The sequence below is a fragment of the Bufo gargarizans genome, chromosome 9, assembly GCF_014858855.1.
Source record: "Bufo gargarizans isolate SCDJY-AF-19 chromosome 9, ASM1485885v1, whole genome shotgun sequence".
NCBI lineage: Eukaryota > Metazoa > Chordata > Amphibia > Anura > Bufonidae > Bufo > Bufo gargarizans.
Window position 1 is genome coordinate 198042009 of NC_058088.1, and position 25780 is coordinate 198067788.

At 49.6% G+C, this 25780-nt stretch overlaps 1 protein-coding gene across 2 annotated transcripts in view; it reads left to right on the forward strand.

Annotated features, from left to right (window-relative positions):
• The first annotated feature begins 408 nt into the window (after positions 1–408).
• The window catches only part of LOC122919506 (neuronal calcium sensor 1), a 32588-nt gene continuing 7216 nt past the window's right edge, over positions 409–25780 (forward strand). The window contains exons 1-2 of one of the 2 annotated variants that reach the window (XM_044268575.1): positions 409–1188; positions 14028–14052. In XM_044268575.1, the coding sequence (XP_044124510.1) occupies positions 1125–1188; positions 14028–14052 (89 nt within the window). In that variant the 5' untranslated portion in view covers positions 409–1124. Of the gene's footprint in view, positions 1189–14027; positions 14053–20295; positions 20456–25780 lie in introns of those variants that run through there. The other variant, XM_044268577.1, reaches the window with a different exon arrangement.

Here is a 25780-nt window from a genome sequence, read left to right on the forward strand (position 1 = left end):
CTGAAAACAGGGGGCAATAGACTGTATTCTCCTGTCCTACAGTCATCCTCTCCTCTGAAATGGCTGATAACAGAGAGCAATAGACTGTATTCTCCTGTCCTACAGTCATCCTCTCCCCTGAAATGGCTGATAACAGGGAGCAATAGACTGTATTCTCCTGTCCTACAGACACCCTCTCCCCTGAAATGTCTAATAGGGGGCAATAGAAAGGATTTTACTGAGACATAAGTTTTGTCATGTGTTTATTATTCACAGTCGCTGATACATTGTTTCATGCCCTGGCTATACTTGTAACAATTCTCTCTTTCAGCTGCAGTGATTTCCGGTCTCTTGATGTGTCTGCCCTGGAGGAGATGGAGGTGCACCCTCGCCCCTGAGGTCAGTGCCCTGGCTTTCACCTTCCTGATGGCTGCACACAGAGGGGCAGTAGCTGAGCCCCCCCTGACAGGGCTGGTAATGAGCTGCTGCTGAGGTTAATGGAGAGACTCAGCAGATAACCGGGGATGAGGACATGAAAGAGAAGTGATTGTGAGAGAACAGAGAGGCGTTATCTGCAAAGGGTGTCAGGAAGAGGGTAGGGACATACAGAGGGGGAAGCAGGGAGCTGCAGCCAGTGAATGAGAGACATAGGAGGAGACTGCAGGGACAGAGCATGTGTAACAGAGTCCAGTAACCAGGGACAACCACACAAGCAGCACAGACACTGCCTGCACAGTAAGCAGAGAAGGAGCATCAAGCAGAGAGGCCACAGTGTGCAGCAAGCAGAGGGGGTGCAGAAAGGAGAGGCCACAGTGTGCAGCAAGCAGAGGGGGTTCAGAGAGTCTAGAGGCCCAGTGGGCAGGCGGCAGAGAGGGAGCAGTGTGCAGGCAGCAGAGAGGGAGCAGTGTGCAGGCAGCAGAGAGGGAGCAGTGTGCAGGCAGCAGAGAGGGAGCAGAGGCCGCAGGCAGCTCAGGGGCCTCCACCATTGTCGGCACCGAGGAGAGAGGCGGAAACCTGAGCTGCAGGAGCCACATCTCCCTCCCATACACACACAGACGACTTCGGGGAGGCTGCAGGAAGCGCCTCGTCTGCCCGGGGACATCTGGAGGCTGCGATTCATGAATTAATCATCAGGCTCCGAGACAATGGGCAAATCCAACAGCAAACTGAAGCCGGAGGTGGTGGAGGAGCTGACCAGGAAGACCTACTGTAAGTGCACCCTGGGGGGCTTGTTGTGGGGTCAGATTTGAGGGGTTGGTGCGGGCTCTGTGTACAGGGGAGCTGAGGCTTCTGTGCGGGTAGTCATGGGCTACAGACCTGGGTGTGTGCGGGAGGCGGGCTAGTCACTGACCGGTAACAGAGGTGGTGTGTAATAACCTGATTATAATAACGGGGGCCCCAATGTAGAGTCCCCAACACTGTCACATTAATTCTTATGATGTGAAGTCTCCAATTTGGTCTGCAATTTTTTTCAAGATGATGAGGGTAGTAGTATCTGTCTATCTTTCCATCTATCACCTGTAGTTATTGAGGCATTTTGTTTGGATCTTGTCCTGATCTTCATGTCACTTGCTGTAGATTTCTGGCTGCACCCCCACCCAGAGGACCCTCATGTCTCCTGTGTGAGGCCTGCAGTCTGGATGTGGAGATTTCCTGTATACTCCACGCCTGATAATATCTATGGAAGCCTTGTACACAGGCTGCTCTTATTCTGTGTACTGGAGACAATGTGGGACCAGTGCTCAGCGAGCCGCATTGTGCCTCATGCCTCAGTGTTGTCACAGGTACCAGCTACATGGAGCCAATGACTACTATCATGCTCTCAAACCCTGAGCAATTCCCTTCACCTGCTGAGAATCTGCTCCTCAGGATCTGTGCTGTTTGTGGGCAGCCTGTGAGGTCTGGACGGAAAATACAACTCAGCGGAGGCCTGCATCCATGGGGCCCTAAATGACTACTTTCTGCATGGCCCCGCAGGGGGCCGCGTACTGCCACCACCATGATACTAGTCCAGCTGGCAGTATTCCTAACCAAAAGCCAATTAGGACCATTTTCTGCGAACTGTAGAAGCCTGACAGACTGTCATGTGCTGTAGAAGGATGACTGTAGGACAGGAGAAACAAAGTGTTGTGGAATCGCACTCGCCAGATCTCGTGGTCACCCGGAATGCAGCAGCCTACCTGGAGTCCAAGATCCATCAGGGCTCCTATGTAACAAGTCCCATAAAAGAAGATGGAGGCAGCATGTCCGGTACAAAAAGATCCCTTTATTGGGAGCCGCTCAAGTGAACAAACGTGCAGAGGGTCGTGACGTTTCGGCTGACTCACAGCCTTTATCAAACATAATGAAACGTCACGACCCTCTGCACGTTTGTTCACTTGAGCGGCTCCCAATAAAGGGATCTTTTTGTACCGGACATGCTGCCTCCATCTTCTTTTATGGGACCTGTAGGACAGGAAAATACAGTCTATTGCCCCCTGTTATCAGCCATTTCAGGGGAGAGGATGACTGTAGGACAGGAAAATACAGTCTATTGCCCCCTGTTATCAGCCATTTCAGGGGAGAGGGTGACTGTAGGACAGGAGAATACAGTCTATTGCCCCCTGTTATCAGCCATTTCAGGGGAGAGGATGACTGTAGGACAGGAGAATACAATCTATTGCCCCCTGTTATCAGCCATTTCAGTGGAGAGGATGACTGTAGGACAGGAGAATACAGTCTATTGCCCCCTGTTATCAGCCATTTCAGGGCAGAGGATGACTGTAGGACAGGAGAATACAGTCTATTGCCCCCTGTTATCAGCCATTTCAGTGGAGAGGATGACTGTAGGACAGGAGAATACAGTCTATTGCTCCCTGTTATCAGCCATTTCAGAGGAGAGGATGACTGTAGGACAGGAGAATACAGTCTATTGCCCCCTGTTATCAGCCATTTCAGGGGGAGGATGACTGTAGGACAGGAGAATACAGTCTATTGCCCCCTGTTATCAGCCATTTCAGGGGAGAGGATGACTGTAGGACAGGAGAATGCAGTCTATTGCCCCCTGTTATTAGCCATTTCAGGGGAGAGGATGACTGTAGGACAGGAGAATACAGTCTATTGCTCCCTGTTATCAGCCATTTCAGGGGAGAGGATGACTGTAGGACAGGAGAATACAGTCTATTGCCCCCTGTGATCAGCCATTTCAGGGAAGAGGATGACTGTAGGACAGGAGAATACAGTCTATTGCTCCCTGTTATCAGCCATTTCAGGGGAGAGGATGACTGTAGGACAGGAGAATACAGTCTATTGCCCCCTGTTATCAGCCATTTCAGGGGAGAGGATGACTGTAGGACAGGAGAATACAGTCTATTGCCCCCTGTTATCAGCCATTTCAGGGGAGAGGATGACTGTAGGACAGGAGAATACAGTCTATTGCCCCCTGTTATCAGCCATTTCAGGGGAGAGGATGACTGTAGGACAGGAGAATACAGTCTATTGCCCCCTGTTATCAGCCATTTCAGGGGGGAGGATGACTGTAGGACAGGAGAATACAGTCTATTGCCCCCTGTTATCAGCCATGTCAGGGGGAGGATGACTGTAGGACAGGAGAATACAGTCTATTGCTCCCTGTTATCAGCCATTTCAGGGGAGAGGATGACTGTAGGACAGGAGAATACAGTCTATTGCCCCCTGTTATCAGCCATTTCAGGGGAGAGGATGACTGTAGGACAGGAGAATACAGTCTATTGCCCCCTGTTATCAGCCATTTCAGGGGAGAGGATGACTGTAGGACAGGAGAATACAGTCTATTGCCCCCTGTTATCAGACATTTCAGGCCGGGGAGAGTGTCTAACTGCAGTGTATTTCAATCAGATGAATGACAGTTTGGAAGTCTCCCTGCCCTGTGACAACTACTACATGTCGCATATCTCCGTTGCTGAGACTCTTCAGAAAAATTTCTATCCATATGTGACTGGTATCAGCCACCTTTCTTAGGCCTAATTTAGACAGTTGTATTGTTGTATTATAATCCTGGCCTGACAATGGGTCCAATAACCAAACCTAGCAGCATCATATGGGACCATTAGTCCTCATGGGTGGACTGGCCAATTTCCTAGTGGGCCAATGCCCAGAGGGCCATCCAATTGCTCCTTTTAGCCTCCATCAGCATTAATTTGTTTAGGCAGTATATTGTGCTGCACTGTGGTATCTGGTTCTGCTGGGGCGGTATATTGTGCTGCACTATGGTATCTGGTTCTGCTGGGGCGGTATATTGTGCTGCACTGTGGTATCTGGTTCTGCTGGGGCAGTATATTGTGCTGCACTGAGGTATTTGGTTCTGCTGGGGCGGTATATTGTGCTGCACTGAGGTATTTGGTTCTGCTGGGGCGGTATATTGTGCTGCACTGAGGTATTTGGTTCTGCTGGGGCGGTATATTGTGCTGCACTGTGGTATCTGGTTCTGCTGGGGCGGTATATAGTGCTGCACTGTGGTATCTGGTTCTGCTGGGGCAGTATATTGTGCTGCACTGTGGTATCTGGTTCTGCTGGGGCGGTATATTGTGCTGCACTGAGGTATCTGGTTCTGCTGGGGCGGTATATTGTGCTGCACTGAGGTATCTGGTTCTGCCGGGGCGGTATATTGTGCTGCACTGAGGTATCTGGTTCTGCCGGGGCGGTATATTGTGCTGCACTGTGGTATCTGGTTCTGCCGGGGCGGTATATTGTGCTGCACTGTGGTATCTGGTTCTGCCGGGGCGGTATATTGTGCTGCACTGTGGTATCTGGTTCTGCTGGGGCCCTGGCTATATCTGTTGCCTCAGCATCTGTCAATTTGGATCCCGCCTACAACATGGGGCCACTTTAAGTTCCCAGTCCGCCCCTGATAGTCCTGGTGTGAGTCGGATTAGCAGCTGTAAAGTGGACGCTAATATTGGCCGTCTGAATTGGCTCTTATAACGCTCCCGCAGTATTGGCGGTATTATTGTCATTTAAGGTAAATCCTGATATTAGAATGGATTGTGTTCATCCATACTTTTATCATCAGATGTGGCGCCGGACTTTGCGTTTTTGGGTGACGCCTGTCAGTAAATTCATCAGCAGCAAACCCGAACTACAAGTCCCAGAAATCACCATAAATAAGATCCTGCTAGCCTTAATCACCGCCATATATTGGATCTTTTTGCCGAATGACGCTACTAAATGCTCGGATCTGACACATTGGCGCATTTTCCTGTGCTTCTTTGGGTTTTCATGGAGATAATGGGACGCCAAAAACAGGAGGTTTCCATGGCAACGAGGCGTGAACGCCCAGGCAGCAGAACGTCAGATCCAGAAAATCGCCTCCATCACGTTCCGTTCTGCTGGATTCTCCCTTGTAAAGCTGGAGCGAGCTGCAATCTTTGTCATTGACCCCCAGGGCCTCACAGGGTTAATATGCTATATTCATATCATAAGCATCTGTTTGGCGTCATCGCGAAGCTGCGTGTGTGCGTGAGCACAGGGGGCTGCGCTGGGTGCTCCTCCGTCCCAGCTGGTGACTCGTAACGCAGGTTTAACACTCAGGAATACTGCAGTTTGTATAATGGAAGTACCCCAGCGTTGACTAGCGGGGTCCACCCTGTCGGTGGGTTGGCAGTCATTTTGACCAGCGCTAACTGTGGCTGGGTTGCTGGGTTGTGTCTGTAGCTGTTGTGAAACTACAACCTCCAGCATGCTCCATTAGTTTTTTTGGGAGTTCCAAGAACAGTCAACAAGTGTGAATGCTGGGAGATGTAGTTCTGCAGCAGCTGGAGTGCTGACACCCATTTTGGTGTCAGGGAAATTGGATTGCAGGCTCCTGCGGTGCAGAGTTGGTCCAGGTAGACGTTTCTGTCGGGGTGAGGCCGTGCGGCTGTACCACATGGGCTGGTGTTATATCCAGCTGTAACTGCAGCCATTACGAGAAGCGTTTCCAGGACGTTCGCTGCAGGGATCGGACGGGGCGACCGGACACACGGCTGTCAGGATGACAACTAATATGGCGGCATTTACAGCTCCCTCTCAGGTGGTAAATCCGCCCGCTCCCATAGAGCTGCATGGGAGTACAACTCCCATTCTGTTGCAGACCTGTATGCTGGGTGTTATCAATGGCCGTGGCTTCAGAGGTGAATTGGGGAGGGGGCCTGCCACGCTGCCCCTCCATTAGATGTGCGCAGTCAATGAGCGGCTCTGGTGCGGCCATCGCCCGATGATGATCCAGTTGTATATCTTCTGCCGGATGGGAAGAAGATGAAGGTTTTCAGGTCTGCACTGTGTGAACAAGGCCGCAGGGGGAGACTGAACTTAAAGGGGTGTCCCAGAACAGCGCCACTCTTGTCTGTGGGCAACGTGGGGTATTGCAGCTTATCCCTGTCCGAGTGGGACTGAGCTGCAGGACCAGATACGACCTAAGGTGGTCATAATGCAGACCCTTTGTCTTCTAATCTCTTTAACACTAGTCACCTGTCGCCGCGCTGGCAGCAGGTGCCAGGAGGAGGATGTCACTCAGGGGTGCCCCCGCTGCTTTCATTGCCTTTTCTCCATTCTTTTGTGTGGAGACGTTGGGTCGAGTTCACACTGTGCAGTTCTGATGCAGTTATTTCTCATAATGCGTCTGAACCTTCGGGGAGGGAGAACGGCAGGAGCCCCGTCCTGTATGGTGGTGACTTCACGCGGTTTCTCCGGGTCTGGTCCCTGATCCTGCGTCACATACATATAAAGTCTCTCCCAGACACATTTACATTTTCCACCTCATTATCGCCTCCTCTCGTGTTCAATAAGTCGTCATTTTTGGCGTCTCTCACCTTCGCTCGTCCCTCCATTATCCAGTCAGAACCAGGAACTCTTGGATAAGATTTCTATTTTAAGGCTATTTGATGTTGGAAGGTAAGACATATGATATTAGGCAATAATGTTCACAGCAGCACAGAGGATTTCAGGAGAGGAGCGTGCTGAGAGTTACACAGCGGGAGGAGCAGGGTCCCCAGCAGCACAGAGGATTTCAGGAGAGGAGCGTGCTGAGAGTTACACAGCGGGAGGAGCAGGGTCCCCAGCAGCACAGAGGATTTCAGGAGAGGAGCGTGCTGAGAGTTACACAGTGGGAGGAGCAGGGTCCCCAGCAGCACAGAGGATTTCAGGAGAGGAGCGTGCTGAGAGTTACACAGTGGGAGGAGCAGGGTCCCCAGCAGCACAGAGGATTTCAGGAGAGGAGTGTGCTGAGAGTTACGCAGTGGGAGGAGCAGGGTCCCCAGCAGCACAGAGGATTTCAGGAGAGGAGTGTGCTGAGAGTTACACAGTGGGAGGAGCAGGGTCCCCAGCAGCACAGAGGATTTCAGGAGAGGAGCGTGCTGAGTTACACAGTGGGAGGAGCAGGGTCCCCAGCAGCACAGAGGATTTCAGGAGAGGAGCGTGCTGAGTTACACAGTGGGAGGAGCAGGGTCCCCAGCAGCACAGAGGATTTCAGGAGAGGAGCGTGCTGAGAGTTACACAGTGGGAGGAGCAGGGTCCCCAGCAGCACAGAGGATTTCAGGAGAGGAGCGTGCTGAGAGTTACACAGTGGGAGGAGCAGGGTCCCCAGCAGCACAGAGGATTTCAGGAGAGGAGCGTGCTGAGAGTTACACAGTGGGAGGAGCAGGGTCCCCAGCAGCACAGAGGATTTCAGGAGAGGAGTGTGACCTGTCTGCTCATGTGGTGATAGAGAGGAGAGGGCTGCAGGGGGGCACAGATGACGTGCTGTACAGCAGGGTTTCTTATTTGTAGTCACTCGGCGGCGTCTCCTGCTGGCGGAGAGTGAAGTGCGCTCTAGTAATCTCTTCTCTGTTGTCTCTTCTACTATTGGGAATTAGAACAGTTTCTTGTAAATTGCTTCTGTGAAATTGCTTCTCTCTTCCCATATGAGACTGTGCCCCCCCCCCCCCCCCCCCCCACGGCTCCGTCGCGATCACCCACCTCCGGCATCCATTCCTTGGCTCTATCACCCACCATCTCTATTACTGCTCCCCCCAGCTCCATCACCCTCCATCTTTCCCTGTTTATTTTCTCATTGTCAGTAATGATGGGGGTCGCTCTCCCAGACGCTCCTCTCTTTACGTCCTGTGTATCTGGAAAGGAAAGCTCATCATCCGCACTTACCGCACCGGCGCCGTCACTCTGATATCTGTAGGTTCTGACCCGACGGCTCCTGGAAGGTTTACATCCAAGGAGACGCGAGAATCACAGTCTGAGTGCAATCAGTGTCACGGGAGTTTCTACAGGGTCCAAATAATACGGCCCCACAGCGCTGATATAACAGTGCCATATAGTGCCCATCTAATGGTACCACACAGTGCTGATATAACAGTGCCATATAGTGCCCATCTAATGGTACCACACAGTGCTGATATAACAGTGCCGTATAGTGCCCATCTAATGGTACCACACAGTGCTGATATAACAGTGCCGTATAGTGCCCATCTAATGGTACCACACAGTGCTGATATAACAGTGCCATATAGTGCCCATCTAATGGTACCACACAGTGCTGATATAACAGTGCCGTATAGTGCCCATCTAATGGTACCACACAGTGCTGATATAACAGTGCCGTATAGTGCCCATCTAATGGTACCACACAGTGCTGATATAACAGTGCCATATAGTGCCCATCTAATGGTACCACACAGTGCTGATATAACAGTGCCGTATAGTGCCCATCTAATGGTACCACACAGTGCTGATATAACAGTGCCATATAGTGCCCATCTAATGGTACCACACAGTGCTGATAGAACAGTGCCGTATAGTGCCCATCTAATGGTACCACACAGCGCTCATATAACAGTGCCGTATAGTGCCCATCTAATGGTACCACACAGTGCTGATATAACAGTGCCATATAGTGCCCATCTAATGGTACCACACAGCGCTCATATAACAGTGCCATATAGTGCCCATCTAATGGTACCACACAGTGCTGATAGAACAGTGCCATATAGTGCCCATCTAATGGTACCACACAGTGCTGATATAACAGTGCCATATAGTGCCCATCTAATGGTACCACACAGTGCTGATATAACAGTGCCGTATAGTGCCCATCTAATGGTACCACACAGCGCTGATATAACAGTGCCATATAGTGCCCATCTAATGGTACCACACAGCGCTGATATAACAGTGCCGTATAGTGCCCATCTAATGGTACCACACAGCGCTGATATAACAGTGCCATATAGTGCCCATCTAATTGTACCACACAGTGCTTATAGCAGTGCCGTATAGTGCCCATCTAATGGTACCACACAGTGCTGATATAACAGTGCCGTATAGTGCCCATCTAATGGTACCACACAGTGCTGATATAACAGTGTCGTGTAGTGCCCATCTAATGGTACCACACAGTGCTGATATAACAGTGCCGTGTAGTGCCCATCTAATGGTACCACACAGTGCTGATATAACAGTGTCGTATAGTGCCCATCTAATGGTACCACACAGTGCTGATATAACAGTGTCGTATAGTGCCCATCTAATGGTACCACACAGTGCTTCTAGCAGTACTATACAGTGTGACAGAGAATTTCCATGAACCCCAGAACTATAAACTGAATTTTGGGGACCCTGTAGAGTCCTGGTAACGTCAGTACCAGCCCCCCATTACTGCTGTGTGCCCCCTCCTCACACGTGCCAGGCCTTCTCTTCCTTGCAGACCCTCATGTCGCTTTCTCTGCGCTCTCTCCAGGTTCTGCTCTCTATTTGTGACCTCCACCTGCAGTGCGGTAATTGCTCAGAGATGTCTCGCGCCTGGGCTGTCGTCTGTGGGGACGCGGGGGGCTCTGCTAAATCCTGTCACCTGGCAGCCAGTGTCTGGGGCGGCCGGGGGGTTCTAGGTTCACATGCAATCACTGCAGCAGCCCCAGGGTTCACATTCACATGCAGCAACACAACCGCGCCATTCCCGGCCGCACTGCAGAAATCACAGTACATGATGGGAGATGTAGTGCACACAAGCCTATGAAGTGAAATGTATCACACATGATAAGCTTAGATACACCCTGCCAGTATCGCATGATGTGGATGTTGTGATTTGTAGTTCTCTAGGGCAGTATCACACATGATAATCTTAGATACACCCTGCCAGTATCGCATGATGTGGATGTTGTGATTTGTGGTTCTCTAGGGCAGTATCACACATGATAAGCTTAGATACACCCTGCCAGTATCGCATGATGTGGATGTTGTGATTTGTGGTTCTCTAGGGCAGTATCACACATGATAATCTTAGATACACCCGGCCAGTATCGCATGATGTGGATGTTGTGATTTGTAGTTCTCTAGGGCAGTATCACACATGATAAGCTTAGATACACCCTGCCAGTATCGCATGATGTGGATGTTGTGATTTGTAGTTCTCTAGGGCAGTATCACACATGATAATCTTAGATACACCCTGCCAGTATCGCATGATGTGGATGTTGTGATTTGTGGTTCTCTAGGGCAGTATCACACATGATAAGCTTAGATACACCCTGCCAGTATCGCATGATGTGGATGTTGTGATTTGTGGTTCTCTAGGGCAGTATCACACATAATAAGCTTAGATACACCCGGCCAGTATCGCATGATGTGGATGTTGTGATTTGTGGTTCTCTAGGGCAGTATCACACATGATAAGCTTAGATACACCCTGGCAGGATCGCATGATGTGGATGTTGTGATTTGTGGTTCTCCAGGGCAGTATCACACATGATAAGCTTAGATACACCCGGCCAGTATCGCATGATGTGGATGTTGTGATTTGTGGTTCTCTAGGGCAGTATCACACATGATAATCTTAGATACACCCGGCCAGTATCGCATGATGTGGATGTTGTGATTTGTAGTTCTCTAGGGCAGTATCACACATGATAAGCTTAGATACACCCTGCCAGTATCACATGATGTGGATGTTGTGATTTGTGGTTCTCTAGGGCAGTATCACACATGATAAGCTTAGATACACCCGGTCAGTATCACATGATGTGGATGTTGTGATTTGTGGCTCTCTACACTGACTGGGATGTAGTGTGACATGGTTCTCTGGGACTGTATCACACATGAGCTTAGATACCCTGGCTCTGCGGTGTGTCCGGTGTCTGCGTTCAGCCGTGTTCCCTGGATGTGACACTAAGCAGACGGATCAGCGAGGATTAAGAGGGACCTTTGTATCGACCAAAATAGGATTCTATCCTCAAAACTGTCAGGGAATGAGATGTTAGCACAGAACAAGGCGGGTGAAGGACCAGGAGTCAAGTCTTTTCCACTGGTGACATCATACCAGCAAAAGTACTGTCAACCTACCACAAGGTCAGCGCACTCCGCACCTGAAATCCTCTGTGCTGCTGGGAGGACCCTGCTCCTTCCACTATGTAACTCTCAGCCTGTGACCTCCACAAGATCAGTACAATCCTCTCCTGAAATCCTCTGTGCTGCTGGGAGGACCCTGCTCCTTCTACTATGTAACTCTCAGCCTATGATCTCCACAAGATCAACACACTCCTCTCCTGAAATCCTCTGTGCTGCTGGGGACCCTGCTCCTTCCACTATGTAACTCTCAGCCTGTGACTTCCACAAGATCAGCACACTCCTCTCCTGAAATCCTCTGTGCTGCTGGGAGGACCCTGCTCCTTCCACTATGTAACTCTCATCCCCTGAAATCCTCTGTGCTGCTGGGGACCCTGCTCCTTCCACTATGTTACTCTCAGCCTGTGACCTCCACAAGATCAGCACACTCCTCTCCTGAAATCCTCTGTGCTGCTGGGACTCTGCTCCTTCCACTATGTAACTCTCAGCCTGTGACCTCCACAAGATCAGCACACTCCTCTCCTGAAATCCTCTGTGCTGCTCTGGCACAGTCCCGGTTGCTTTAGGCACCTTTACATGACATTGCTGAGGGTGGTCCACTCATGGATGGAATCGTCCTTCCGTGTCCTTGTGTTGTCAGCATCCATTCACATCTGTCCTTCGATGACCGGTGTGATACGACTTCACATCGCCTTCCTGCGCCCCGGGGCTCCTTGTTTACATCTTGGGGGGCAGCCGACCGTTCAGCCCCATCTGTTCATCAGAATATAGTAATGAGCTCATCTTTCACTGTCACTTCTGTCTCTTATTTCTCTCTAAACGTGCTGCCTCCAGTGGCAGAAATGGAGCGCCCCTTTAAGGCGTCCGGCATGGTGCTAATAATGGGGTAATAATTCCCAGTTCTGTGGCGTCACGTGTTTCCTCTCAGCCAATTGGGAAGTCCAAAGGTGGGTCATGTGACATGGAGTCCATGCACCTCAGAGACAGAAGTGGCAGACTGCATCACATGATCCTTTTCATATTATCTGATTGGCTGAGAGGGATCATGTGATGTACAAAATTTCTGAGCAGCGCTCTCCTTCCATGTAGGCGTCTGTTCACACAGGGGTGAGCTGTGCTGAGCGAGAGCGGCTTTACCACAGACGACCTGCGTGTCACGTAAATCCCCCAGATGATAGAGATCAGAGATGGCGACGCGGTTCAGGCTGGGCTAATCGCAGGCTGGATCGGCAGGGTATGGGGGCAGACTAAAGCCATCTGTAACTGGTCTGTACTGGGGGGGGGGGGGTCTGTGGAGTAACTGGTCTGTACTGTAGGGTTCTGTGGAGTAACTGGTCTGTACTGGGGGGGGGGGGGGGTCTGTGGAGTAACTGGTCTGTACTGGGGGGTCTGTGGAGTAACTGGTCTGTACTGGGGGGGGGTTCTGTGGAGTAACTGGTCTGTACTGGGGGGGGGGGGGTTCTGTGGAGTAACTGGTCTGTACTGGGGGGGGGGGGGGTTCTGTGGAGTAACTGGTGTGTACTAGGGGGGGGGGTTCTGTGGAGTAACTGGTGTGTACTAGGGGGGGGGGTTCTGTGGAGTAACTGGTCTGTACTGGGGGGGGGTTCTGTGGAGTAACTGGTCTGTACTGGGGGGGGTTCTGTGGAGTAACTGGTCTGTACTGGGGGGGGGTTCTGTGGAGTAACTGGTCTGTACTGGGGGGGGGGGTTCTGTGGAGTAACTGGTCTGTACTGGGGGGGGGGGTTCTGTGGAGTAACTGGTCTGTACTGGGGGGGTTCTGTGGAGTAACTGGTCTGTACTGGGGGTTCTGTGGAGTAAATGGTCTGTACTGGGGGGTCCGGGGCCCCTCCACAATATAGGTACACAGTGAGGTGGCTGCGCACCCCTCCAGACCAAGCTCAGTCTCTCACTTGGGGCTTTGATTTATAATTGGCAGTGGTCCCCAGTCTGTAGACCTCCAGCTGTTGCAAAACTACTACTCCCAGCAGTCAGAGGCCTTTGAGTTGTAACGCAGCACTTGTCTGCAACCTGTGGCTCAACAGCTGTTGTAAACTACAACTCCCAGCAGCTTGATGCTTTAGACCTAATAAGAGCAGTGGTCTTGAATGTACTGGTTATCCACCTGTTGCAAAACTACTACTCCCAGCAACTTTAGACTTTTGAATTATGTCATGATTTCCAACCGTTGTAAAACTACAATTCTCAGCATCCTTAAACTTCAGAATTATTACTTTAGTTTCTTTAGCTTTTGCAAAAGGATATTTTAATAAAGCAGTGATGTCCAACCTTTGGTTCTCCAGCTGATGTAGAACTACAACTCCTAACAAGCCCCGATAGACTTTGGCTGTCAGGACATGCTAGGAGTTGTAGTTTTGCAGTAGCTGGAGTGTACAAGAAGCCAGCGGTAAATGATTTGTCGGCGCTGTGCCCGGCAGAGCGCGAGACTGATGTGAATTTTATCACTCCGTTAAGTCATAATACGGTGGATGCTGGGAGTTCATGAACCGCTGCCCGGACGCTGAGAGTTTCCCTTCCTTGTGACTGGAGTTTGGATTCAGATGATCCATGTTTCTGTAATTTTTCTTTTCCGGAAAGCTTTGTGATTCATTGATAAAACCTTCATGAGGTGTTAATGATTAATCCGGCTGCTCCCTGGGAGGTCTGCGGTGGGGGGGTCGGGGCAGAGGAGCTTGCAGTCTAATCGTATTCATCTCCTTGTCTTGCAGTTACAGAGAAGGAAGTGCAGCAGTGGTAAGTCGCAATTGTTTTTCTTGCATGCATAAACCTTGATGCACACGTAAAGCACTCGTGAAATGAAGTAGTCACGGCTCCTCCCCGCGCTGAGCTCCGCCCATTTACCGTACGTGGCACAGTGGGTGTGAAATCATACCTGGGCGGTTTTTGATGTCGTTCGGACAGGTCTGTAGACTGGTTGGCCCCTCGAGGTGAGCCGTAATTTTACCTTCATGGCGATGGCCACATTAAATGACCAGGAGATGACTCTGCTGTGCTGTTCCTCTGTTATTCCTACAAGAACTTTAGACTGAATTGCCAACTGGGTTTATTATTTTGGGGGGTGTCCCTGCATAGTGTGACTCTGTCCAATCTGTGCTGCTGGTTGCAGACTGTGCAGGGACACGCCCCAAACTGGAAACGCCCAGTTGGCAATAAATTCATAAAATTCTAATAGGAACAACAGAGAAACAGCACAACGCAAAGTCGTATGAAAAGATACGTTATGCCGTGGAGAATGGGAGTAGTTACTGAAACAGACATGTCACCATTTTCAAGATCTTTACTTGCTTTCAGTGACTGGTGGTCATCTGTTTACAAACCTGTACAGACCTAAAACTTCTCACAGCTGAGGGTTTGTTACAATGGTATCCAGTCTAGACAATTCTCTGTGCACTCAACATCCTGGTCTCCACATTGTTACATTTTATGAATATTATGGCGCTATATAAATACATTTTTTTATTATTATTATTATTGTATCTGCGCTGACACACTGTAACAGATTCTCCCTTGCAGAGATTTCGGCAATGTGAATAGATCCTTACTGTGCATTGAACTTTCTCGTGTATCTTGCCGTGTACCTGTGTGAGCAGTGTGTGTTCATATCACTTTCAGGCTTCTGCACATAAACTGCATGTTCTGATTCACTGACAGCAAGTAGGGATGTTAAAGGGCTATGGTTCAGGCAATTTTTTATTATTGCACTTTACTAATTTTTACCTAAAAATTTATTTATTTTTTTCAATTGGTCTTTAATTATAAAACTTTTGAAGTGTTTTCAGCCTATTTGCGGAGTATCTTGCTGTCAGTTTCACAATGAATCCATTAGGTTGCTGCTATGATGGCTGGATGTATAGCCCTTGTCTCTGAACTCATGACAGCTTGCTAACACTCATTTAAGCCACACTCCTGTCAGTTTGATAAAAATGTATCTATAAAAAGTGTTTGAGAGGTCAGGAATTCGGAGATAAGGGCTAACTGATTCAGTGTGAAACTGAAAGCAATAATACTCCATAGATAGGCTGAAACTTAACCCTGTCAGGAGTTCAGAGGTAAGGGCTATACATGGAGCCGTCAGAGCAGCAACCTGATGGTCCAGTGTGGAGATGAAGGCAAGATACGCCATAGATGGGCTGAAACTTAACCCTGTCAGGAGTTCAGAGGTAAGGGCTATACATGGAGCCGTCAGAGCAGCAACCTGATGGTCCAGTGTGGAGATGAAGGCAAGATACGCCATAGATAGATAGGCTAGAACTTAACCCTGTCAGGAGTTCAGAGGTAAGGGCTATACATGGAGCCGTCAGAGCAGCAACCTGATGGTCCAGTGTGGAGATGAAGGCAAGATACTCCATAGATAGATAGGCTAGAACTTAACCCTGTCAGGAGTTCAGAGGTAAGGGCTATACATGGAGGCATCAGACCAGCAATCTGATGGCTCAGTGAGGAACTGAAGGCAACATACTCCATAGATAGGCTAGAGAATCTAGTGTGCATGCTCGGCCACCACCCCATAAATCCCAACAGGACAGGTCGGGGTCTGCAGCTCTAGCCCCTGACTACACGTCATTGGTGGAAGAATTTTCTTGACATTTTATGCAGACTTTTTATAGACTTTTTTCATTTTGTTTATAAACATAACATTTTTGTTACATTGATCTAAAATGTAACTAATCTCATCGTCCGCCCCTCCCCCGGAGGCTGCAGAGTCACACAGGCCAATGTGCAAAAAAAATGGGTAAAACTTGGGCGCCCCGCAGAGCGCAGCCGTGAGCTCAGTAATTGAATGCAGCCGTCCGTGTCCTGGGAGGGGGAGGCATCATTCCCAGAGGAGGAATATTCTGTGGGATGTGGAGACATGCACTTATCAAATATTAATTCTTCAGAGCTGTATTTAACCGACACTGTGTGGTGCAATCTATATTTATAATGGAATTGGGAAATGACCAAAATAAAAAAATGTATAATTATATTTTTGCATTGTGCTTTTGTATCAGCAGAAGACACAATATAAGTGCTTAAAGGGACGCTCCAACCAGAACTAATTGTTTTCTTAAGGGGCAGGGCAGGCAAATGCCAAATTGATGATGTCATGCTCCGCCCCCTCAAACAGAACATAGTGCATTTGTTTTGCCTGACGCGTTTCTTTAATTTTCCTCTTTGTCCTAAAACCTGAAAACCATTTCCAGAGACCCCGCTGTATGACGTCCATATGAAAAGCGACGTATTGGGCGGGGCTCTGACAACCTCGGGCGTTCCACGTGACTACCCCTTACATCAGCGTTTTTGCAGGGAATCTCCTGCTGTATAATTACATTCCCCTCACGGGTCCCTGAGGATCCAGTCCCTGGATGATGTCTCACGATGGTGTGAAATGACGGACTGCGACCAGCAGGCTAGACGGTAAATTGCTGCGAAGCTGCTGAGTTCCCATGACAACTAGAGACATCATGGCCGTCTCCCTGACCTGTGCCCGTTCCTCCAGTGCAAAAACGATGATGTCTGCGGCTCCGACATAATAACAGCCTTGCCTCTGCTATGTCATTATACTCTTTAGCGTCGTCTATTTCAGGGTCTGCTTCGTGTAATTACAGCGCCAGGAAAATGAGAGCGCGCTGGATACAGCGTCATATAATGTCAGCGCGGCCACTCTAAACTGGGCACATCCTGTGTTTTTCATCTACATTTCCCCCATTAAGAGCAGATCGGCCTGAAACTCCCTGCTGCTCAAAGAATGCAAACGGAGATTCACTCGCGCTGCGTCCATCTGCCGAGGAGGCGCCGTCCACATCAGTGCTGGGATATAAACACCAGCCATAGCCCATATCCCTGTATATAGCAGCTGTACATATATAACTATATACAGGAGATGCCCAGGTTATACCAGCTGTACATATATAACTATATACAGGAGATGCCCGGGTTATACCAGCTGTACATATACAATTATATACAGGAGATGCCCAGGTTATACCAGCTGTACATATACAATTATATACAGGAGATGCCCAGGTTATACCAGCTGTACATATACAACTATATACAGGAGATGCCCAGGTTATACCAGCTGTACATATATCATTATATACAGGAGATACCCAGGTTATACCAGCTGTACATATATAATTATATACAGGAGATGCCCAGGTTATACCAGCTGTACATATATCATTATATACAGGAGATGCCCATGTTATACCAGCTGTACATATATAACTATATACAGGAGATGCCCAGGTTATACCAGCTGTACATATATAGTTATATACAGGAGATGCCCAGGTTATACCAGCTCCACATGTATAATTATATACAGGAGATGCCCAGGTTATACCAGCTGTACATATATAACTATATACAGGAGATGCCCGGGTTATACCAGCTGTACATATATAATTATATACAGGAGATACCCAGGTTATACCAGCTGTACATATATAATTATATACAGGAGATGCCCAGGTTATACCAGCTGTACATATATAACTATATACAGGAGATGCCCAGGTTATACCAGCTGTACATATATAACTATATACAGGAGATGCCCAGGTTATACCAGCTGTACATATATAACTATATACAGGAGATGCCCAGGTTATACCAGCTGTACATATATAACTATATACAGGAGATGCCCAGGTTATACCAGCTGTACATATATAACTATATACAGGAGATGCCCAGGTTATACCAGCTGTACATATATAATTATATACAGGATATACCCAGGTTATACCAGCTGCACATATATAATTATATACAGGAGATGCCCAGGTTATACCAGCTGTACATATATAATTATATACAGGAGATACCCAGGTTATACCAGCTGTACATATACAATTATATACAGGAGATGCCGGGTTATACCAGCTGCACATATATAATTATATACAGGAGATGCCCAGGTTATACCAGCTGTACATATATAACTATATACAGGAGATGCCCGGGTTATACCAGCATAGTTCATATCACTGTATACAAAACTATATATATACAGTACAGACCAAGTTTGGACGCACCTTCTCATTCAAAGAGTTTTCTTTATTTTCATGACTATGACAATTGTAGATTCGCACTGAAGGCATCAAAACTATGAATTATCACATGTGGAATTATATACATAACAAAAAAGTGTGAAACAACTGAAAATATGTCATATTCTAGGTTCTTCACAGTAGCCGCCTTTTGCTTTGATTACTGCTTTGCACACTCTTGGCATTCTCTTGATGAGCTTCAGGAGGTGGTCACCTGAAATGGTCTTCACTTCACAGGTGTGCCCTGTCAGGTGTAATAAGTGGGATTTCTTGCCTTATAAATGGGGTTGGGACCATCAGTTGCGTTGTGGAGAAGTCAGGTGGATGCACAGCTGATAGTCCTACTGAATAGACTATTAGAATTTGTATTATGGCAAGAAAAAAGCAGCTAAGTAAAGAAAAACAAGTGGCCATCATTAATGAAGGTCAGTCAGTCCGAAAAATTGGGAAAACTTTGAAAGTGTCCCCAAGTGCAGTCACAAAAGCCATCAAGCGCTACAAAGAAACTGGCTGACATGCGGACCGCCCCAGGAAAGGAAGACCAAGAGTCACCTCTGCTGCGGAGGAGAAGTCCATCCGAGTCACCAGCCTCAGAAATCGCAGGTTAACAGCAGCTCAGATTAGAGACCAGGTCAATGCCACACAGAGTTCTAGCAGCAGACACATCTCTAGGACAACTGTTAGGAGGAGACTGTGTGAATCAGGCCTTCATGGTAGAAGATCTGCTAGGAAACCACTGCTAAGGACAGGCAACAAGCAGAAGAGACTTGTTTGGGCTAAAGAACACAAGGAATGGACATTAGACCAGTGGAAATCTGTGCTTTGGTCTGATGAGTCCAAATGTGAGATCTTTGGTTCCAACCACCGTGTCTTTGTGCGACGCAGAAAAGGTGACCGGATGGACTCTACATGCCTGGTTCCCACCGTGAAGCATGGAGGAGGAGGTGTGATGGTGTGGGGGGGCTTTGCTGGTGACACTGGTAGGGATTTATTCCAAACTGAAGGCATACTGAACCAGCATGGCTACCACAGCATCTTGCAGCGGCATGCTATTCCATCTGGTTTGCCTTTAGTTGGGCCATCATTTATTTTTCAACAGGACAATGACCCCAAACACCTCCAGGCTGTGTAAGGGCTATTTGACCATGAAGGAGAGTGATGGGGTGCTGCTCCAGATGACCTGGCCTCCACAGTCACCGGACTTGAACCCAATCGAGATGGTTTGGGGTGAGCTGGACGCAGCGTGAAGGCAAAAGGGCCAACAAGTGCTAAGCATCTCTGGGAACTCCTTCAAGACTGTTGGAAGACCATTTCAGGTGACTACCTCTGGAAGCTTATCAAGAGAATGCCAAGAGTGTGCAAAGCAGCAATCAAAGCAAAAGGTGGCTACTGTGAAGAACCTAGAATATGATATATTTTCAGTTGTTTCACACTTTTTTGTTATGTATATAATTCCACATGTGATAATTCATAGTTTTGATGCCTTCAGTGCGAATCTACAATTGTCATAGTCATGAAAATAAAGAAAACTCTTTGAATGAGAAGCTGTGTCCAAACTTTTGGACTGTACTGTATATATACACACACCTACAGATACTGTCTGTCGAGCAGCTGTATCTAATCCTATCCTGTGTGATACTGTCTGCTGAGCTGTGTATCTAATCCTATCCTGTGTGATACAGTCTGCTGAGCTGTGTATCTAATCCTATTCTGTGTGATACTGCCTGCTGAGCTGTGTATCTAATCCCTTGTGACACTACATCACCCATCATGTAACTGAAGTTAATACGGGGCTGTAGATACATCTATTTCCCTGACAGATTGCTCCACAGACGGACAGACTGCTCCCTCCTACACTTCATCCATGTTTTCGAAGGATTTGGCGCGATGCACATGTTATGTATTTTCGCTGCATCTTGTGTAGTTTAGGGTGAAATTGGGCGATTTCCAGTTTATACTTAATTAGGAGCTGGAAGGAGGAAGTGAGATTTGGATGGATGTGTGGAGGAGGCGCCTGAGCCCTGTTACCATCCGAGGGCACTGCCAGTAAGAGACAAGATGGTGACTGCGAGAAGCAGAAATACAAGGCACTGTGTGAGGTAACCTGGTAGTGACAGCCGGAGGATTAGACTGGGGGGCACTATAAAACGTTCCTGTCACACAGTGATCTGCACAGTGCTGACCCTGCAGTGTCCGACTGCATGTAATCCAGAGCTGCATTCACAATTCTGTAATATCTATACAGCTGCCATTGAGCTCAATAATAAATATGTATGTTCTGAGCTCCCCCTAGTGGTGGCTGTATAATCTGTATGTAGTGAGCTCCCTCTAGTGGTGGCTGTATACTCTGTATGTAGTGAGCTCCCTCTAGTGGTGGCTGTATACTCTGTATGTAGTGAGCTCCCTCTAGTGGTGGCTGTATAATCTGTATGTAGTGAGCTCCCTCTAGTGGTGGCTGTATAATCAGGTGATTTTCCTATTTCATGACGTAAAGTCATGATTTTATTAAAGACACGGAGGCGAGTATTGCTATTCTCCTTCTTTACTCTGACCAATAGCAGCAAAGAACAAATAAAAAATATTGACACATGTCATCAGCCCCTCCCCATAGTCTCTCTATAACAGGCCACACCGCCTGCAAATCCTCCTCTTTCTTTGAAAAACCAAACAGTCCAACCGAACCGCCAACCAGGAACCGGAACAGCCTGGGAAACAAAAGCGCCATCCATCCGGAAGCGAACAGGAACACCAGGAACAACCTTGAAGAACCTCCTGAAGCAGTCCACGTCACATGACCGGCTGGAACCGAACTGCCGACCCTCCGAACCAGGACGTAGAACAAAGGACACCACGGAACTGACCGATCTCAACCTGAAAAAAGGCGAAAACAGAACCATGATAGAAGCAAATTGGTGCATGGTACGCACAAACAAATGGTTGCGACAAACCTACTCAGGAAAAAACTCATAGAGTTAAATCAATATGCAAATGACATACAATCAAAATCATTCCAATATTAAACTCATAGGGAGGGAAAACGTAGGGTGGGCAATACTCGCCTCCGTGTCTTTAATAAAATCATGACTTTACGTCATGAAATAGGAAAATCACCTGATTTTATTACAAGACCCGGAGGCTCATATTGCGAGTTCAAAGTTAAGACAAATTTTCAATGATTGACGAGAAAACGTGAGGACCTGGACGGAAGTAAAATTCTCTGAATGTGGACACTCTGGACCAGTCTGCCAATTTCAAAATGTCCTCCAACCTGGCGCCAGACACCGCCAAAGAGGTAGCGGATGCCCCCCTAACGGAATGTGCCGAAAAAATGGAAGTGTCCACGCCCGCCAATTCCATGATCCACTTCATCCACCTAGCCAGCGTGGGAGTGGTCACCGGGGCAAAAGGACGAATGGTAGAGAGGAAAAGATGAGGAAACTCCCGTGAACGATGAAGGGAAGTTCGAGCTTCATACTCCTTGAGGCATTCCACCGGACAGAGAGAAGGCGAGGCCGGGAAAGCCGGGTAAGCGACCGAGCGTATGTGAGACTTGGTCCTCCTAGAGATGTCAAAGGAGACCCCCTCCGGAGTATACGAGCGGGCATCATAATCTAAAGCCCGGACGTCGGACACCCGCTTGCAGGAAATTAGACAGAAAAGAGTGACGAGCTTCGCCGACAGTTGCCTTAAGGACAGGTCTGAATTCTGAGGCCAAGAAGATAGAAAGGAAAGGACACAAGACACGTCCCAAGTAGCCGAAAATCTAGGTCTAGGAGGCCGAGACATCCGAGAGCCGCGCAATAGACGGCATACCAAAGGATGTTGCCCCGCAGGAGTACCATCAAACCCCTGGTGGGACGCAGAAATGGCCGACCTGAAAAGGCTGATCGTGCGATAGGCCTTGCCCTGGTCGAAAAGAGAAGACAGGAAGTGCAAGATCTCCGTCACAGGAGCCGAAACGGGATCCAAGTTCCTAGCCACGCACCAGCGATCCCAAGATCCCCAGGCAGATCTGTAAGATCTTCTGGTCCCTGGGGCCCAGGCGTTCTCCAAAAGGACTCTAGCTGTTCCCGAAACTCCCGGGACTTCCCAGGGTCCCCTGAAAGTCGACACGCCAACAGGCGCAGAGATCCGTCCAGGAGAAGAGGATGTAGCTGGTGATTCGGACCTCGGAGGAGAGTCTGAGATGTCGGGAGCAGGTACGGGGTCCCTATCATCATCTCCAGAAGGTGAGGAAACCACGACTGGGAAGTCCAAAACGGGACCAGCAGAACCAGATCCGCTGAATGACGGCGTACTTGAATCAGGGTCCTGGGAATCAGTTGGAAGGGGGGGAATGCGTAGAGCAGACCCCGCGACCAATCCTGTAGGAACGCGTCCACAGCTTCGGCCTCTGGGTCCGGGCGCCAACTGTAGAAACGTGTCAGCTGCGTGTTCAGACGGGAGGCAAACAGGTCGATACAGCAATGCCCCCAAAGAGACGTTAAGGACCGGAACACCGCTGGATCTAACTGCCAGTCGCTGGAGTCGGAGAGATATCGAGAGCTCCAATCTGCCCGAATGTTCTGGACGCCCGGAAGATATTCCGCCAAGACAATCAACTCCTTGTCCAGACAGTAGTCCCAGAAATCCTTCGCCAACCGAGATAGGATGGTGGAACGTGTACCGCCCATACCATTGATGTAACGCACAGCCGACACGTTGTCCATGCGAAGTTGAATGCAGGCCTTGGCCGTGTCTCTCGTGAAACTCCTGATTGCGAACGAACCTGCCAACAGTTCCAGCGCATTGATATGGAATCCCGCTTCGTCCGCTGACCAGCCGCCTCCGGTTGAGATCCCCTCGCAGTGAGCTCCCCAGCCCGACAGGCTGGCATCCGAATCCACTACGAAGTCCGGACGATGACCGAAAATGGCTTTGCCGTTCCAAGCTTGTAAATTGTGGATCCACCAGGACAACTCCTCCTTGGTTTCCTCGTCCAGGGAAATCCAATCCGCATAGGAAGCCCCTTTCCGGAGGTGGAAAATCTTCAGACGCTGGAGGGCCCGGTAATGTAGTGGGGCTGGGAAGACCGCCTGGATAGATGACGCTAGAAGCCCTATGATCCTGGCTAGTTGACGCAACGGGATCTGGGAGGACGACTTGGCTCTGCACAATTCCTTCCGAATGGACCGAACCTTGGACGGTGGTAGGCTGAGAGTCCCTGCCGTGGAATCCACCAGAAACCCCAGGAACTCCGTCTCGCGAGCCGGGGTGAGACAGGACTTCTCCTGATTGAGAAGGAAACCCAGCTCCAACAGGAGATCCATAGTCCAGCGAAGGTGAGTCAGCAACACCGCATGATCCTGTGCCATGATCAGGATGTCGTCCAGATAGACGATGAGGCGAACTCCCCGACTGCGTAGCCAGGCCATAGCAGGGCGCATCAGCTTGGTGAAGCACCACGGAGCTGAAGAAAGGCCGAAAGGGAGGCATGTAAACCGCCAAACCCTGTCCTTCCAAAGGAAACATAGAAGGTCCCTGGACGCGTCCTCGACAGGGACGGTAAGATAAGCGTCCTTCAGGTCCAACTTGACCATCCAATCGCCCACCTGAAGTAGGTCCCGAAGGAGATGGATGCCCTCCATCTTGAAATGGCGGTACCTGACGAACGCGTTGAGAGCGCGTAAGTTGATGACGGGCCGTAGCTGGCCCCCTTTTTTCGCCACCAAGAAAATGTTGCTGATTACCGCACCAGTGGATGCCGGAGCCGGCTCTATGGCCCCTTTGCGGAAGAGATCTGATAGCTCTGAGTCCACAAGTATGCGGCTCTCTACCGACAGCACTGCCGGGTGTGGGGGCGGAATGGATAGATGAGAAGATGTCAGCTCTATGTGGAAACCCCTGACCGTGGAGAGAATCCATTGGTCCGAGGTGATGTGCGACCAAGCTCGAGAAAAGAGCCGGAGTCTGCCCCCTACACAAACAGTCAAAGAATTGAAATGAGGCATCGGTCTTACCATAAGGCCGTCTGGAACCAGGGTTTCCTCTGTATCCTCTAGGCCTCCAGGATCCTCCCCGGGAAGGGAAAAAGGATGATGACTCTCGCCTCTGCTCCTGGAACGCAGGTCTCTGGGAGAAGGAGCCTCTGCCCGTAGCACGGGACTGAAAATGGGCACGGCCGGACAGACGGCCCCTGAAACTGCCGGCCCTGGTAGAGACCCTACCGTGAAACACCCGCTTCATTGAACTCTGGGCCTTATCGAGTGCTGTAAAAGCACCAACGAACCGTCCTAAGTCCTTAATAAAGGACTCGCCAAACAGCAGGCCCTGGGCCTCCTTACCGGCTTCGGTAAGCGCCAAGTTGGAGAGTTTAGGCTCCACCTTGAAAAGTATGGCCTTGCGCCGTTCAATAGCCAGGGACGTGTTAACGTTCCCTGCTACGCAAATCGCGCGCTGCACCCACTCGCGCAGCTCTAGAGGGTCTACCTGCTTACCCTCGGCCTTGGCAACCTCGGCCAAGTCGAAAATCTTTGCCAGGGGGCCAAATATGTCCAGGAGCTTGTCCTGACACGCACGCAGGGCTGACTCCAGACCCTTTCTCGGATTCCACCCAGATTTTGCGAGGAATTGAGTCATTTTGGGGTCTACCGCTGGAGTCTCGCAAACCCTGTTCGGGATTATGGGTCTGGGGCATTCTGCCCTAAGCTTGTTGCGCGTCTCTTTGGAGAGGGGGCAACGCACGCGGGCCTCCAAATATTTGGAGACGTGCTCCAACGGCAACCACTCCGCAGACCGAGGGTGGTGTAGGGAATCCGGGTCAAAGAGCGGTTCCCCTGATGGGTCTGTCAAGGACACACCTGCTGCCGAAACCATGGAGCTACACCCTGGTAAGGGGTTATCTTCCATGACCCCTGATGGGTCCTCCTCTGCCTCCTCAAAGGCGTCATCTAAAGCCTCCTCCTCGGATCCGATATCAGAGTCGGAATCCATCTCCTGCAGTGCTCTAGCACTTTTCCAGTTGCGCGTGCGTTCTGCCCGACGCGTACGGGCTCTCTTGCGCGGACCAAGCGCGCCAACATTGGTGGAAACATCATCACCCTTACTATTCCTTTTTCTGGAGGCAGAAATCACTGGCCCGGTGGGTGGGGACACCATGACGGGCTGTGGGGCTTGAGAGGTAGCTGGATGGGCCGCAAGGGCCTGGGCAATAGTCTGGGAGATGACAGAAGTCATAGATCCCATGGCTGCAGCAATGGCGCTAGATATGGACGCCTGAAAATCCGTATCATGACCGCCAGGGATCGGGGCATGGCCATCTTCCCCCGAAGGGGTTAATTCCATTAGAGGAAGATCCTCCTCTGCAGGGCCCTGGGCAGCATGCACATTCTTAGGCATGATGGCACTTAAATATTATGGCCGACTGTACTTTGAATGTGACTGTG